Below are 16,530 nucleotides of genomic sequence, written 5' to 3' on the forward strand. Positions count from 1 at the left end.
TTACAGTGCCATTTGCTGTAAACATGTTAAATTAAGAGACACTCTAGAAAGAAAAAGGATTTAGCACATGTAGACACCAAACACAATCCGTATAGAACCCAAACATGGTAAGGACAAGGTCTGTTACTCTGTTTACATTAGCAAGATCTACAGCACACAATTGGCCTAACTGTAACATTGCATGGGATTCAAAGTACCTTGATATTTCATCTTGACTGGGGATTTTGGTACTAGAACAATATAAGTAAAACTATTCACAATAGAAATCATAGAATTTACATAGCGATTTACACTTGAGATGCTAGAGAACCAAATGACATGGATTTAGTGAGGTTTAAAACTTCAATTAGTTATTTACCTGTCTGAAAATAATAAACTTTGTTATCCATATTTTGTTCTCAGGCAGTATTATACACTGGATATTCACTAGCTTGTACCCTTCCATACTATCTGGCTCTATACGTTCATGCTGAGCTGAAAATAGAATATTCAAAAGATTTCACAGCTTAACTTAGGAAAAAGCATGTTCATTTATACAGTAAACACAATTATCATTAATCTTATTTTAAAAAAAAAAAAATTGTTTAATTTAGAAGCACACTCACACTGTACACAGAAATAAAACATGCACAGACACAAAATAAACTTAAAACAAATGTTTTATCTGTATAACTGTCCTGGTTTTGGCTGGGACAGAGCTCATTTTTCTTCTCAGTAGCTAGAATAGTGCGGTGTTTTGGACTCAGGATGGGATTTGGTATGAGAAGAGTGCTGATAATACACTGATGTTTTCAGTTGTTGCTAAGAGATCAAGGACTCCCCACCTCCCCCTGTCCTGCCCGTGCGCAGGTGCACAAGGAGCTGGGAGGGAGCACGGCCAGAGCACCTGCCCCAGCCTGGCCGGTGAAATATTCCACATCAGGTAGCGTCGTGCTCAGTGTATAAGGGAGGGGCAGCCGGGAAGGAGGGGGGTCTCCCTCGCTTCTGGGATTGCAATTGCGGGATCTTGGTATTCCGGGATGGCCAGACGGGAACGGGCTGGGCATCAGTCGGTGGGTGGTGAGCAGTCGCGTTGTGCGTTACCCATTTGTACTTTCTATTATTGTTCTTGTTTTATTTTATTACAATTATTAAACTGTTTTTATCTTAACCTATGAGTCTCCCTTTACCTCTCTGATTTCCTTCCCCATCTCCCAGATGGAGGAGGGTAAGCGAGCAGCTGCGTGGTGTTTGGCTGCCGGCCAGGTTTAAACCACAACAATAACCCAGTACTTATGATTTTTCTGATGTCACAGCCAGCTTATCATTTTCTCTTAACAGAGACAAAAAAAGCATGAAAAAGAGAAGCAACTTCTTTTCTGCTTCCAGGAAGAGTCCCAGTGATTATAAATAACAGTATTATTATGAGCAGGTTTTAAAATTAGGCTCTAATTACAAACTAGTAAAATTACAAATAGTTTTTAAAGAGTTAATCCATTTTTAATATGCTGTATGCTAAATGCTAATGCGCATTAGAAATCATTTCTGAGTAGACGCATGCTGGCAATGCATGAAAGAACTTTTGGAATCTATATAATCTTAAGAATTGTTTTGTCATTTATTAAAATGCTACTTGCATTTTATAATTAACCCTTTTATAATTGATTCTAGCCTACTAACAGGCACGTCCCTTGCTGTGCTGAGCAGTGAGTTTCTGCCAAAGCATAAATCCCCCAGGCAGCCCTCAGATGGGTGCTGTCAAGTCTGCCCTGACACTCACTAGTCTCAGCTGTCACTCTGCACTGCCTGCTTACATGGGCTGCCAGGTGGGTAGGTGACAGCATGGTGTGACAGCAGCCCTCCAGCCTGGCTTCAGTTGGATAGTTAAACCTGTGCTTCATGGTCCAAAGCACGCCAGTCTTAAAGGCTGCACTAGGTAACCTTGAGCAGACATCAAGAAAGCATTTTACCGATTATCTGCTTAGTATTTCCTTTGTATAAATACTGTAGGTAAAGAAACACTATGACTGCTTTCACTTAGCTGAAAGTCAAAACCAGACTTCCATCGGGGCACAAGAATAATGCCAGTCACCGCGCCAGATTGCAGGCTGTCACACAGGAGAGCACATCACTAGTAGCAGATCCTAGCAATGACTATTAGTTTAGATGGGCTTCCAGACACATGCCTGGAAGCAGCTGATCCCAGCAAGGAGAAGGGAGTTGGACTCAATGACCCTTATGGGTCTCTTCCAACTTGAGATATTCTACGATTCTATATTTATTTCATGGTCCCAGATCCTGCAGTTGATGGCAAATAAGCAAACTCCTCCAGCTGCATGGAGGTTGAGCTTATAGCAGTTCACAGGATAGTGCAGGTTGGAAGGGGCCTCAGGAGATCACTGTTTGCTATGTTCAGTTGGAAGATTTGGACTCGATTATGTGGGTCCATGTGAACTGCAAGAAATAATTTGTCACAAGTTTAGAAGCCAACTAAAATAACAGATTAGTGGCTAATGCTTTTTAGACTTCTGTGGAAAAACAGCCTGCAATCATCCTTATATCCACTTTCAATGAATATGCTTCATTTGCAATTCCCTGTCAAATCCCATGACTTGCTTACACTGTGTAAGCAAGGTAAGTCTTCATCTTGCACATGGGATACATAGCCCTTTGCTTTAGAACAACTGTCCATATAGATGTCCATAGAAAGAATAGCCTGCCAAAGCCACTGGCTACCCATGCTGAAGCTCAGGGAATGAATTTGCAAGTCATGGACTCCTATTCCCAGTTTAGATAACACTAGAGATATCATGGCCTTAAGAGACAGAACCATACAGAGATAAAACAAAGTTGCATTGATATTTTGATTGTACCCGGTTGGCACCTTTTCGTATTTCAGAAAGACTCACCCCGTTTCCCACAAGTGACCTGCGTCCCCTGGTCCCCATCCAACTGTCAGTTTACCCAGAAAATCCAAGGAAAAAAAAAAAAAAAAAATCTACCTCATATGCCTCTGAACTGCACAGGAATGCAAATGTATTAGGTTTTAGACTACCTTTACATGATTCAATTCTGATGCTAACATTTTTGAAATGGCTACTCATCCTATGCAAAACCAGTAAGAGACAGTCGAGACAGAGCAGTCTTCTAGGAGCCACAGATACTAATCAGCTAGGTGGCCATACTGCATGGATGACTGAGAATCTCAGTCTAAAAATAACAGTTTCAAGAATCAAATGAATGGTTTTGCATATCTAAAGAACAAAGCACCAGTTCAGAATAATGATGCTATTTATAGGGCTATGGAATAGTATGCATGTACATTATGGATGTTCTTTAATGTCACAGATGTGATTTTATGCTGTTACAGCCATCACGATTCTTATTAAAGCTTTACAATATACAGAACAGAATTAAATGGAAGTCAGCAGAGATTTGCTTCACACTTTATAAGGATCTATATGTATCTATTAATATTAAGATAAAAAAAAAATAGTAGGTATGGTCAATACTAAAGTAGGTAATTGCATACTACAACAAAGATGATCCTTATGACACTGAGCTTGAAGCGCTACAAACAGAAAAGAATACTCTCTGTAATACTACGAAAGAGCTCTAGCAGAAACTAGGGGCTACTGTGGCCATGCCATATTTGTGTATCCCCTGGCAGTTTATCAGATACTCGATTTTGTGAATCTTCAATATGGCTTTTACAATGGACCATGGCCACATCAAAAGCAACATTTTACTTATAGCTGAACAAAAAAGGACTAAAAAGCCCCCCAGGAAAACTGCTTTGAAAGAGAACAAAACCACTTGTGAGATGTTTTCAAGACCAATCTACTACTGTGGAGTGAATGCCTACCACAATGTAATCCCCCTTTTTTCCCCCGAAACTAAAGCACCAATAGGATTTGTCAGATAGACAGGAATATACTTCAATAACAGATAAGGATAAACAAAAGGTTTTAAGGATTCAATTTTAACAGCTCTTCTGGACACTAACTAGAAATCAGATACACCATAGAACTTCTTCATGCTAAATCCATACAACACCCATATTTTTGTGCAAATACCAATATTGTTCATAATCCCATTTTTTCCTAACACTTAAATGTTCATACAGAAAACAGTACAAGAGGAGGTATTTGTTTCTTCCAGGTTGTTTTTGTGTCTGAACAGCACTATACACATTTTGGAAAACATCATTCCCACTAGCTATTGGGGGTCACTTTTCACCTAGTGTAAGCGGAAGACTGACTGCAGTGTACCAGCAACAAAAGTACAGTAACTCTTGGTATTGCACAAATACTTAATGTTCACCTTGGTGCCAGAATAAAAATATCTACAGGGTGTATCATAGGATGAGGTAAAGCAAATTTAATCTGATGAAGGCAGAACAATTTGGAGGTGTTTTTGAGTTCATGCCACTGTATTCATGGAAGATGGTGAGTCTCCAGCTAGATCTTGACTGTAGATGCAATGTAGCTAACCAGTCAGTGGACTGGTACCTGATCCCTTCTGCTCTTCATCTGCAGTTACAAACTGTGCTGTTAAACCTGAGATTTCCTGTTTGACTGTTCAGCTCTAGCGGGTTGCCTTTCAATCCTGAGTTATTTGGAAAAAGAGTTATCTTCTCCTTCAACTGTACAGCAATCCTACAGCTCCTGGCCCCACTAGAGGCTGCTGAGTTCAGAATCACCACTAGATCACACTTTAAACAGTGATGCAAATTTGTTAAGACTTTTCAGGAGAGTGAGCTAGATGCCCAATCCTACGCTAGTTCCAAACTCCTGCAGGTCACTCAAAATACAAGCTGTAAACAGCAGATATTTTCTTTGCTGATCATTTGTTTAGCGCAACACAAATCATCCTGCACTCCTACCACTGACAGACACAAAAGAAAACACTCCCTTTGCTCTTCGGTTCAGAGAAGCCACTCATCATTCACTTCTTCATCTGGAAAAGACTGTAAATAAACAAACCTGTTTGGCCAACTGATCCTTCTTCACCAAGCCAGTGGCTGCAGCAATGTTTCCTGCTCCTTCCACTGTCTTCTGGGCCACCGCCGTCACTCCTGTCACCACAGCTCCCCCAACATTAGACACTTGCTCTTTGGTTTTCTCAGCCACTGAAAAGCAGAAGACGGAAAACCACATTATGGCTCTGGGAGCTGTAAGTTCTTCAGAGAATCTATCACTGACAGCCCAACATCATGTACAGCCATAAGGCCATTACACTTTGTGTACCCCAAGTGGATCTTAAGAAATGAGACTATCCATCTGGTAACACTGGAGCAGCAGAGGTAAAAATAAGCCTTATTTGCACCATAATTTCTTTCATGTGAAAGACATTTGACATTTTCATTCATATCTAGTTGTACTTTAGGGAAGAAAAGTTATTACTTACGGGCCCTTATTATGCCCAGCTCACTGTGTAATGTATAATAATTGCATTCAATATATCCCAGTTTGGAATTGCATTCCAATTAGTCCACCAAACACTTCCTGCATGTTACAGGGCAAGGAAGACAATATTGTTTGCATTAAATTCGAAAGCCATTAATTGTTCTTTTATTTTTTTAAATATACCAGAGCTACTGTTGCTCAGAATTTCTAATACAGCCTTTTATCTGGTTCTCTGAGATTTTTTGCGCTACTGCTGATGCATCCATCCATAACATACTAATCTACAAAAAGACTGAATGTCAAAGATGCCAAAGCAAACTGGATTAATAGCTAACTTCCAAGCCCCAAGGAAACAACAACTCATTTAGCCTACATATACATCAGCGGTTGCCATTCTACCTTTCAGAATATTACTGGATTCTTTCTGCTCATTCATCCCCACGGGCTCCTTCTGACAGCAGCTTCCACTACAGTGAAACCACTCTAAGAGATGGGATGACTTCATGCCTTAAAGTTATGTGGCCAGATTTTCTGAAAAAAACACATTTACTCATCTAAACAAGGGACTGTTCTTCAAAAACATCCAGTAGTAGTTCTAACTAATCATATAGGTTCCTTCAGCCCAAATGCCATCTCATCCATAAAGCATATTCATAGCTCTTTTTGCACCCTTTATGAGCATGGGATGGATTCTGCCTGGCAGATTGGCCATCCTTTTAGAGATGTTTTAGGGAAGAACATATGAAGAGAAGACTTTCTATGGTTAATTAGATCTGTTTAATCCCTTACATAGCATATCAGCTGCCCATATCACAGGACACACAGCATAGATTGCCATGACTGACATTAATAAAAATTACACATCAGGCACATTGGTTACCATTCCAGCTTCTTCCTAATTGTTGTTAAAGACCCAAATAATAAATATCTGCTGATCAAAAATCATTTAGCACTCATGCTAACTAACTTAAAGTGAAAAATTAGTAACCGATTGATTATTATCTCTACTATGACCAAAACCAGAAGCTTTCATTATAAAGTAGGACAATAGTGGACTATACATTGTCTGAAAGTAGAAACAGAAAAGCAGTCTGTTCCAAAGATCTTTCAACCTATACATGCTAATAAGATACAAATTCACAAGAAATGTCATTGTACTCATCCAGTACTTTATTGTCATGCTTTTTGCAGAAAAAAAAAAAAATAAAAATAAAAAAAAAAAAAAAAAAACCAAAACAACAACACAACCAAAAACCTGAGTTTTGCTGAAAAGGAAATGTTGACCTCAGGGCAGGTTTGACATAATATTAGCAAGTGCAGGAAAAACATCTCTTAAGATCCTCTATTTGATTATTATCAGCTATAGACTACAAAAGCTCTGAATTCTACATATGGAAGTCTACATAGAAAGTTTTTCAGTAGTTCTTGCAAACAGGTTTCTTAAGGTTTGTGTCCTAGTAACACACTGTATCTTCCAAAAAATATTAAGATCTGATTGTGCACAGAGTCTTTCAGAAACAAACTGAATAACAGTATGAGACCGAAACTTGTTAACATTTTCATATTACTTAGAATGAGAAGAAGAAATCTCAGAGCTATGTAAAAAAAAAGTAGCATCTTGCAAAAAAACACCTTAAAGTAAGTGGTGTCTTCAGTAAGTTTCAGTATTCCTTTTTATTTTACTCTGTTCATTGTCAAGTCATAATTAGTTTCATTATCTCAAGACCTTAAAAAAACTGGACCTCAAAAGCAAAATATGAAGAAAGACAGTGAAATTGGGTGCACTGTGGATGCTGCAATATAGAACACACAATTCCTGATGCCACTATTAAAACCACATTTCTCAGACTATGTTGTCATGGCACGTATGACCATCTGCCAAGAGCAACTATCCAGCAGTCGCTGTGCCCAGTATTAGAGTGTTCTGAGAAGAGAAAGCTCTGTCTGAAGCTTTATTTTCTCCTCTCAGAAACACACTACCCAAGGAAAGGCTTGGTACATGCAAACAAAACAAAAAAGCAAAGAATCAGGCTGCTAACGCTGTTACTGGCACAAGATACCTGATAAAAGTAGTAACAAAAGTAGCATATTTAAGATTGCTTCTATTTCAGACATAGCTTAAGAAAGCTGACGCAGGAGGTAGCATGAAAGATCTCTCATACACTGCTTCAGAAATCAGAGCCATGACGATAAATCCAGCAAACTATACACATAGCACAGATTTGCAAAAGTACTCATACTGGCAGGCGAAAGAGTCTTCCTTCCTGTTTAAGGAATGTCTAAACACCATCAAAGTCCCTATTACCAGAGTAACTCTGTAAATATGCCCCAGCTTGGTGACCCTTCAGCTCTGGAACCCTAGCAACAAGAGAAATAAAAAGAAAATAGGTTTCCACTCTCATATAGTTAATTGCTTACACTAAATAGTAACAAGGGAAAAGCATTAAGTGTGCACAAATAAATCAGTTCAGAATGCAGAGGGTTGATACCAACTAATTAAATTAATCTGAATACCAGTTTGTTTAATGATCTTAAACTACTAAGTCTTTGTAAAGCTGATGTCTGCTTTGCACCACAGTGCTGAGAAAAAGTAAGCTTCTGCAGAGCTCTGCCATGCTATGGTCTGATTACTTCTGTCCACCTATGCAGACACTGTCCATTCCAGTAAATGATCCTGGGGTTGCGTACAATGAACAAGCCAAGGCTAACTTTGAAATTGAAGATCTAATACTAACTATAGCACTGTGCAAAAATTCTTAGCACTGAAGCTTTCTTTTCCCTACTTGTTATAGACAACTGGGTAACACATGATACCAATGTGAAACCTTCAGAGCAATTCAAAACGAGAACTAGCTGCTTTCAATTTTGAACAATAAAAGTAGATGAAAACCACAAGATTTCTCTGAATTACTGAAATTACTCTTACTGCACCAATATACTTTTGAATAAGGTTGCCCTAGGTACTCGAAGAATTCATTTACAAAGAAGCCATAAATACATTGGGGGATCTTTAATTCACACAATTTACTGTAAGATACCTGATGGAGTTAAAACAGGAATATCAATGGCTGAGAAAGTTAAGACAAACAAGAATGATGTGATAAAAGATTTAAGCAAAACACTTGACTACAGTTCAAAACTGTTGATATTGTGTCCTGACTCCATTTCAGGAAACGGAGACGTGGGTAAAGTATCAAGGGCTTTTTGGCCCTGATCTTTTGTACAAACCAGTGCTTTGCTGTGGCTGTCAGGAGATGGAATGTAAATATTTCATCTTTGATACCATACATTTCTGGACACGTATCCCTGGGAGAGAAGCAAGATGGATGAATTATGCATTTACAGTCAAAGGCCAGTAGACATGTTAATTAGGCAGGCAAGTCAGACACATGAGCTAACACTCCATAAAACCAACAAGCAAAGATTCTTCATCTTCAGAAGTTCTGAGAAAAGGTGATGACAAATAACACGCTCACCGTATTCCTGTGAATTATAGCTTGGTATCCTCATTTTGCAGTGTCTTGATGCCACTAAACCTGGTGCAAGCAGGTCATACTTTGTTTCAAGCAAGAAACATCTCAGTCTAGTATTTCTGAGTTTGGAAAGCAACTGAAAAGCATTTTTAGTTGTTCTGCACTTTGAGGTGTCTGCTCCCAGTCCCTTTACCAGCACAGGGTTTTAAACCACAAACTGTGCAAAATTATCAAAACTAGCAAGACCTTGAAACTCGAGGAGTAAGAAAGGACTGACTGCACAACTGTGAACACACCCCCATTTTGATCTGTGTTTCTAGTTTGCATTTGACTGTCTCCAACCTCTTAAATCATTTTTATTCACGTAACAAAATGTCCTATTTCACCTCAGGTTTCACATGATATTAACACCCTGGTGCATCATAAGACCACCAGAACTGGCAAACTCTGAGCCCTATGAAATGAGACAAGTAGGTCTCTGCAAGTACTCTGAAAGGCAGTTTTGTCACATCAACTTTAATAGTACTGAATTAAATTGATTTGATCTCTAAGGCAACTTCACTATAATTTCTCAGTGTCTTCATATTATATCTCATAGCATCTCTACAAATCTGGTTTTACCTACCTTCTCTGCTTGTCAGAACAATTTTTCCTAGACTTGTAACACTTTTTATTTTTTTATTTTAAAAATATAAGCCCAAACAGTTCCTCTGTTCTTACACTACCAAGCCCATACCATTTAATTTTAGTAATTGTGCTCTTTGGATTTTGCCACATTCCAACCTGCATGTCCTCAATGTATTTTCCATTTTCATTCAATGGCCAAACTCCTTTCAAATAGTTTAATAGGCCAGAAGGAAGCTAACTGCGGCACAGAACCCACTATTTCCAAGCTTTGGGTGTTTCATACCGTGTCACCCATTTCCTACAGTGGATGAGGAACGACTGCTGTTTTGTGTAAAATTTGAAGTAACTTTTTTGAAGTTTCTATTCGTAGGTGCAGCACGTAACAGCTGTGCTCTCCTTATGTTTGGCTTTGTAGTTCATTTCGTATCTTCCAGAACAAAAGTTAATGTATATTTTCAAATCTGTCAAAAATTATATTCATCTACTTAAAATTTCCTGTCTCACTACACATACTGCAATCAGATAAAGATGGATACTCGCAGCATTCGAGATCAACTGTTTCTGTTAGGAGGAGGGAAAGAAGCTCCCCACCAAGCTAGCCTACTACACAGTCCCAGTGCTTCAACAAGTTTCACGCATGTGCAAACACCCTTGACTTTTATTATACCACAGCCCAGCTTGGTGAACATCACCTCTATTAACTTGCTTGCTAGTGCTGCCAGTTTCTGTTACCGCATGCATGATGATACTAGATAGACGTGCCTCAAATCTCATTTTACTGCAATCCTCTACTGGTTATAGTAATGATCCCTCTGAAAATTTCTCTTAATTGAAGTCTACCATGCAGAGATTTCAAACCTCGTAACAAGAACATGCACATTTAGCCTGAGGCTAAACTCTGATGGAATATCACAGGTGTTCTGTTCAGTTTTGTTACTAACAATAGCCTTGACTGACTTCTCAATCATTTATTTGGGTTGTGATACTAAGTATTGCCAAGTTAAGTTTACCTGCAGTTGTTTATCCTTTGCACCGGCTTATGTGAGCACAGGTGAAAGATACAGTGGCTGTACACAGAACAAGAATTAAGAAGTCTTTTCCTACTCCCTTACTTACTTGATTTCTAATTTCCTAGGGGAAAAACACCTTAAATTTCTTGACTATGCATTTTCTTCACATCTCCAGAAGTCCCATATTCTACATCAGAAAATTACACATTCTATTCAATGCACCATGGTCAGCTGAGGCTTTTTTCTGCACTCTGTAGAGATCAAAGACTTCCATTCATTTTGCCATTTGCTACAAATTATTGGTTACTGGTTTCAGTTCACACCTAAAATGATCCCTGCAAATCAATTGAAAATGCAAATTTACTCTTTTTTTCAGTGTAGAAATGCTGTGAATACACATGCCCAGCATTAACTTCAAAGTTTGAAAGTGCTGTTGCTACTGAGAGATTAGGCAGTTCTAAAAATCATTCTGAAACCCTCTTAACTGTGACAAATTCAAATCAGTTTAACAAAACTCTGAAATTTGTTTCTTTCCCATAAACCATTTCCCTCCTATCTTCCTACCCAACCAGCTCCAGTGGGACACACTGATGAGTCACAAGAATCTTTTAGGAACAGAGGGAGTGATAGAGCATGTCCACAGTGCAGTGGCAGTGCGACTGTGGTTGCAGCAAGAACACATCATCTGAAACTGCACTCTCTGTGTGTTGTGGGAAACAGACCTCAGGCTGGGATGAAGAACCAGTAAGAGCACAGGTGATACTCAGGTATTAAGCTCACATGGAATTCTCTGAAGCCCCAGATGCACCAGTTTAAAGCCCTCTCAATCAGTCCTGCCACCTTACTAGCAAAGACACAGGTGGATCCCATCAGGCCCTATCATACCTTGTGTTTCAAAGACTCTTCCATGATTACAAAAGCCAAAGTTCAGGCAGAGGCACCAGTCCTGGAGTCAGGTATTGATGTCTTGGGCATGCCTGTTTCTTCCAAAATCTCTCCCTGTTACTGGGAGGACTGAGGAAAACACTGCCTGTGCTCCTCAATCATTTAGCAGTCTTCCCAGGGCTCTGAAATCTCTTATGATCAACGTTGCACTTCTGGTTGCAACATCATTAGTACCCACATGAAAAATCAGGAGAGGTTAACAGTCTGAAGGTTGTATTAAGCTCATCAGTCACCTGGTGACATCCACAATTGGGTCCCCAGAGAGGCAGCAAACTTCCCTGAAAAAAGGGTCTGGTCTGCCAATGGGTGCCTCTGTTCTGCTCAGGAGGGAGTCACCAATGACCATAACTCACCGTTGTTTCTTCCTGGCGCTGGTCTTAATGCAGGTCTTGCTGTGACAGGTTGGTTGAGGTGCCCTTGGTGAGGGTGTTTACACAGGTTCCTCCTCTATCTTATTGTGTGTTATTGTCTACCATACCCGGAGCCTTGCACCTATTCTATAAAGGTAGCTGAGAGGGTTCCTCTTCCAGCTCTGTGCAGGAACCTGACTCCACCCCTCCTTATTTCCCACAACACTGCCTTCCTCCTCGCACAAAACAGATCCTGGACCTGCCTCCGTAGCAGCCACACTGAGCTGGCTTGCATGCACCAGAGATGGCAGAGCCCAGCTCCGTGGGTCAATCTCCTCCTCAGACAGAACTCAGCCTGCCCACCTTCTCCTGCAGCTCGGACACCAGGCCGCACCCCCCACAGCTGCCCTGCATCTCGGGGAGCATCCCCGCACACAGCCTGAAGCCCAGGTGGGGGGAAGCCGCGTGGGGAACGTGCCCAGTCGAGCTGCGGTCCTTCCCTGCCTGCGTGGGCCCACGCGTAACCCCCATCACCACTCCTCACACTGCAGTCCTCACGCAGTAGTTACACCTAACGGTGGCTTGGGTGTAATCACACGGGCTGCAGGCAACAGGAGCGACTGTACGGCAGCGCTGAGTTAGCGACTGTGGAGGTGAAACTCCATTCTGCATGCCAGCTTCACTGTGGATAGACTAAAAGACTTAAGCACAACATGTTGCTGACCTCATTGGCCTTAACTGCAAACACTGCATGTGGTTTTTCCTTTCTAACTAGCTCTCACCATCCCTACCAAATGAAGGAGGCTCCCTCTACGTTATTTCCCCTCCTTCGTTTGTTGAAGTAATTCCTGTCTCTTCCACTAGTATCAGTCTTGTCCTACTATGAGCTCCTAAATCAGTAGATTAAAGTCCTCCTGACATATGTCCAAGTCCCTCCCTACTTTGCCTTCCACAACTCTCCTCCAGTTCCCACTGTTCTGCCTTCTCAGATCACAAGGAGACAAACCTGGGCACCCAAGTCAGGCTTTCTGTTTCTATAGGTCAAACTACAAAAAAAAAAAAAAAATGACACTTCACTTTATTATGCCAACTAGTTTATAACTTTCCAGCACAGAGTATTTCACCTTTGGCAATAAACAAACAACACAGGGACCCTTCATTTCTACAAAAGCAAGCTATTTCCTTATATTTAGGAAACTGGTTTCATTAGTCTCATGGATCATACCAGCACACCTTGACTTTGATTCAGAACAACCCCCAAAACACTGTCCTCACATAGAAACAACTATATTGCATTTACATATTTGATTGTAAAACAGTGTATACATTCTGGCAAAATGAATGTTGCTTTCTGCCTCTCAATTTTTTGTATTTTTCTATCATTCATAAATTGGAGTGCACTCAAAAAAAAACATAGAATTTTTAACAACTAAATGGTTGGTCAATCAAATGTAGGGAAACAGTTGAAATTGAGAGATAATTGTCTTACCTGTTGTGACACCATGAACAACTCCTTCCTTGGTCCTGGAACCTAAACAAAGAACAATATTAGATTGAAAATACATATTCTTAAGTACTTGTCAAGACTAGATGGATGATAAAGAGAGATGAATATATAGATTACATATAGTTGCATACAATATTTTCTAAGATTATTATAATTAATTAAAGAGAAATTCAATATAAGGAAAAGGGCAAAACCATCAATAAAGAGCAACTGAATTAATGTATATCGACTGTGGAAAGGTGAATAACCACAACTAATACAGAAACGCTAGTTTCTTCCTGTTAGTGGAAGACAGACTTTTCTTTAATGAAAGCTTGGCTCGTAGACCCATACAGAACAGAGATATGTATAGCCAAATCCATTCACTGGCAAACAACCAGCAAAGCACTGGCCCAGACCCTATAGCATATGTTAGAGCTCAATATTATTTGCCCCATTACTGCACACTTGCATGGAAGTAGCTGTTTCTGCAATCACAGCTACAACAGGATCCAGAAGTACATTAGAATCTGCCAGAACAGGCCTACAAACAACAACAGTTGAATTCAGTAGGATGACTTCTGGCTCTCAATGAAGGAAAGCTGGTCATCCACATTGTTTCTGAGAGCAACTAGCTGTCCTTCATTCTGGAATACCCAAAACATCAATAATCTCGCCCATTGTACCCTGCATAACACGGGCAACAGAGGAATCAGAGTAGGGATAATACAAAGATCAAGGACACTACCTAGGTGATGCAACCAGAACTGGTTAAAAACAAGAAAACATAAGCCCTAATTAGTGGAAGCAGAAATCATCATCTATGGAAAACATTTGCTCCCAAGTGCTGAAGCCCACTATTTCACCAAATGGACTTTGACTCCCATGACTACTCCCCTGGCTTTTCTACTACCAAAGAAAAACAAGAAACCTTATAAAAAGAGAGTGCAACAGAGGAATTTGGATAGCCTTGCCAAATGGGTCATGACTGCACTGTTCTACTCTAAGGCCATGTGCCAGCTAAGCACAGGGAATAGTAAACAACTAATCCACTAGCCACCCTACTCCTGATAAACTACTCCTTTGTCCTGCTAGGATATAACACATCAAAAATGATCAGACTGGAAACTTCCATTCCTGAGCACTGAACACTCAAGAGTCAACTGAGCAAAAACTTCAGCTCCCTGGTAGCACACAGAGAGCTCAGATGAGCTTTTGAGCAGTAGATCACTAAGAGCATGCCAGAGCATCCTTCTTACCCTCGGTTCCTGGTTTTAAAGAGAGTGGGGGTATATACTGCCACTCATTTCCTCACTGCTTCAGACCAACAACTCTTGAAGGATACAAAGACCCAGTTTTAAATTTACATCATACACGATGCAGCACAGGACTGCTGAGCCTCAGTCCTCCTTTCTAATCAATGATCAGGCCATTGTTTGACATCAAGAAAGGTCCTGATGCTGTGCTTTTATGAGTCAGGACAGAGCCACTGATTTTAGCTGGACAATGATGAAGTACATCAGTAGATGAATTTAGGGAAAAAAAACACCTGAAAGCATAGAAACACACTATAGACTGTATTGAACAGTATCTTGGGTATTAAAAAACAGGACAAAGACAGTGGACTGAAGAAAAAAGAACAGACTTCAGTATGGAGAGGGAAAAAACCCTTCCGTTAATCCTCCAATATGCCACTATCCCTCAGTGCTCTAAATTTTTCACCCGTGCCAAAGGGAATTTTTCTTGTGAGAAAAAAAAAAAAAAAAAAAAAAGGTTACAACAACCATATTTCATCCCAAGCAGCAGGTTTTGTTATTAGAACTCTTACCAGTTAGAATTATGTTACAGTCTTTCAGATAACAGCTAACAGCAGCCTCGACAGAAAGGTCCAGATCTTTTCCATATTTACTTAAATTCCACTGATTTCAGTGAGAGATCGTGTCACCTAGGGGATGCGGACCAAAGACTTTGCATCTTGTAAATTTTCCAGCAGCGATGAAAGGCTGAATGTTATGGAGCTGACTGCTGAAACCGAAAACGATTAACAGGTTCCTCTCAGCCCAATGTCGTTAGGTTCTTTTTTGCAAGATGTCAGGCAGCTTTCACAGAATAATCTGGCTGTGAAACCTCGTATCTGAAAACCCAACTATAGAGACAGGGAGGCAGAAACCTTCAGGAACTCTAATGCAGTGTGCTGCTCCTCTCCTCTGCTCATTAAAAAGGTTTCACCACCTTTTGCATTGCAACCGCTATCAGCCTACAGAACCATGAAATTGTCACACCAGCCTCTGCTAACGCTGCTGGAGAGAAAAGCCACCCCTGCTGTGGGCTTGGGAAGTAGGCAGAGACATACCCAGCTCCTCGTTTCCCCCCTTACCCTACTTGATCCTGGTAAAAGTTCAGCTGGGGAAGCTGTGGCTTGCTGGAAGTGGGTATGGGCAGGCACATGAGCTGCCAGAGCTCCTGGAGACAGCTTCCAACCACAAGCTTTTTTACTTGCATGACTGAAACTCTACGTATAGCTCTCTCCTCCTGAAAATCAGGCATCTGCTGTGGGAAGGATTCTTCACCATTACTACAGTCATATGCATGGGTCCCTATCATGGCTCAGGGCTCTGCTGTCCTCAGTATTTTATTCTTGAAATAAATGGCAAGCCTGAGCTCGAAAGTTCAACCTCAGCAAAAGCATCTCCAAAGACAATAGGAAATCTGTTGTCTTTGGGAGCAGAACTAGGTTCAAATATTATTATGGTCCAGAGAACAGGTCAAACACAAATATTAATTCAGCACACAATGCAGGTTTCCAATACAAAGAAATCAATGGCCCCAAAAGCATGGTCAGGAACTACGACAAAACAATATTAAAAAAAAAAAAAAAAAAGCTCTACCCCTGAAAAATAACTCCAATCAAGCACAATGTACAGTGAAAGAACATCTATTTTGATATAGAAAATGAGCAGATGCTCATTTTAAAATAGACTCATCTTACAATTAGTTTTCAAAATGACTGCCATCTCTGTTGGCAAGAGCACCGAGCTTTGCTATGGCTCAGCAGGAGAGAAGTGTATTCCAAATGAGTAGTCCAAACTATCTGGAGCAGAAATAATTCGTTACAGACTGGCACTAGCCTGCAAGGGCAAAGGGAATCCTGAAAAGACACTGGAATTACAGAGACCTCAGTGCTCCCATTTAAAAGAAATGCCTCTGGTTTTCAGCTCTGTTTAAGTTCTCTTTGATATCTGTGCACATCAC

General features: G+C 40.4%; 1 protein-coding gene across 1 annotated transcript in view; it reads right to left on the reverse strand.

The window, feature by feature from the left end:
* SNCA (synuclein alpha) overlaps positions 1 to 16,530 on the reverse strand; it is a 73,246-nt gene that overhangs the window by 53,495 nt on the left and 3,221 nt on the right. The window contains exons 3-4 of the mRNA XM_042808409.1: positions 13,282 to 13,323; positions 4,965 to 5,110 (exon numbers count right to left, since the gene is read on the reverse strand). Coding sequence (XP_042664343.1) covers positions 4,965 to 5,110; positions 13,282 to 13,323 — 188 coding nt within the window. The remainder of the gene's footprint in view (positions 1 to 4,964; positions 5,111 to 13,281; positions 13,324 to 16,530) is intronic.

Source organism: Tyto alba, unplaced genomic scaffold (genome assembly GCF_018691265.1).
Source record: "Tyto alba isolate M040663 unplaced genomic scaffold, T.alba_DEE_v4.0 Super-Scaffold_6, whole genome shotgun sequence".
Lineage (NCBI taxonomy): Eukaryota > Metazoa > Chordata > Aves > Strigiformes > Tytonidae > Tyto > Tyto alba.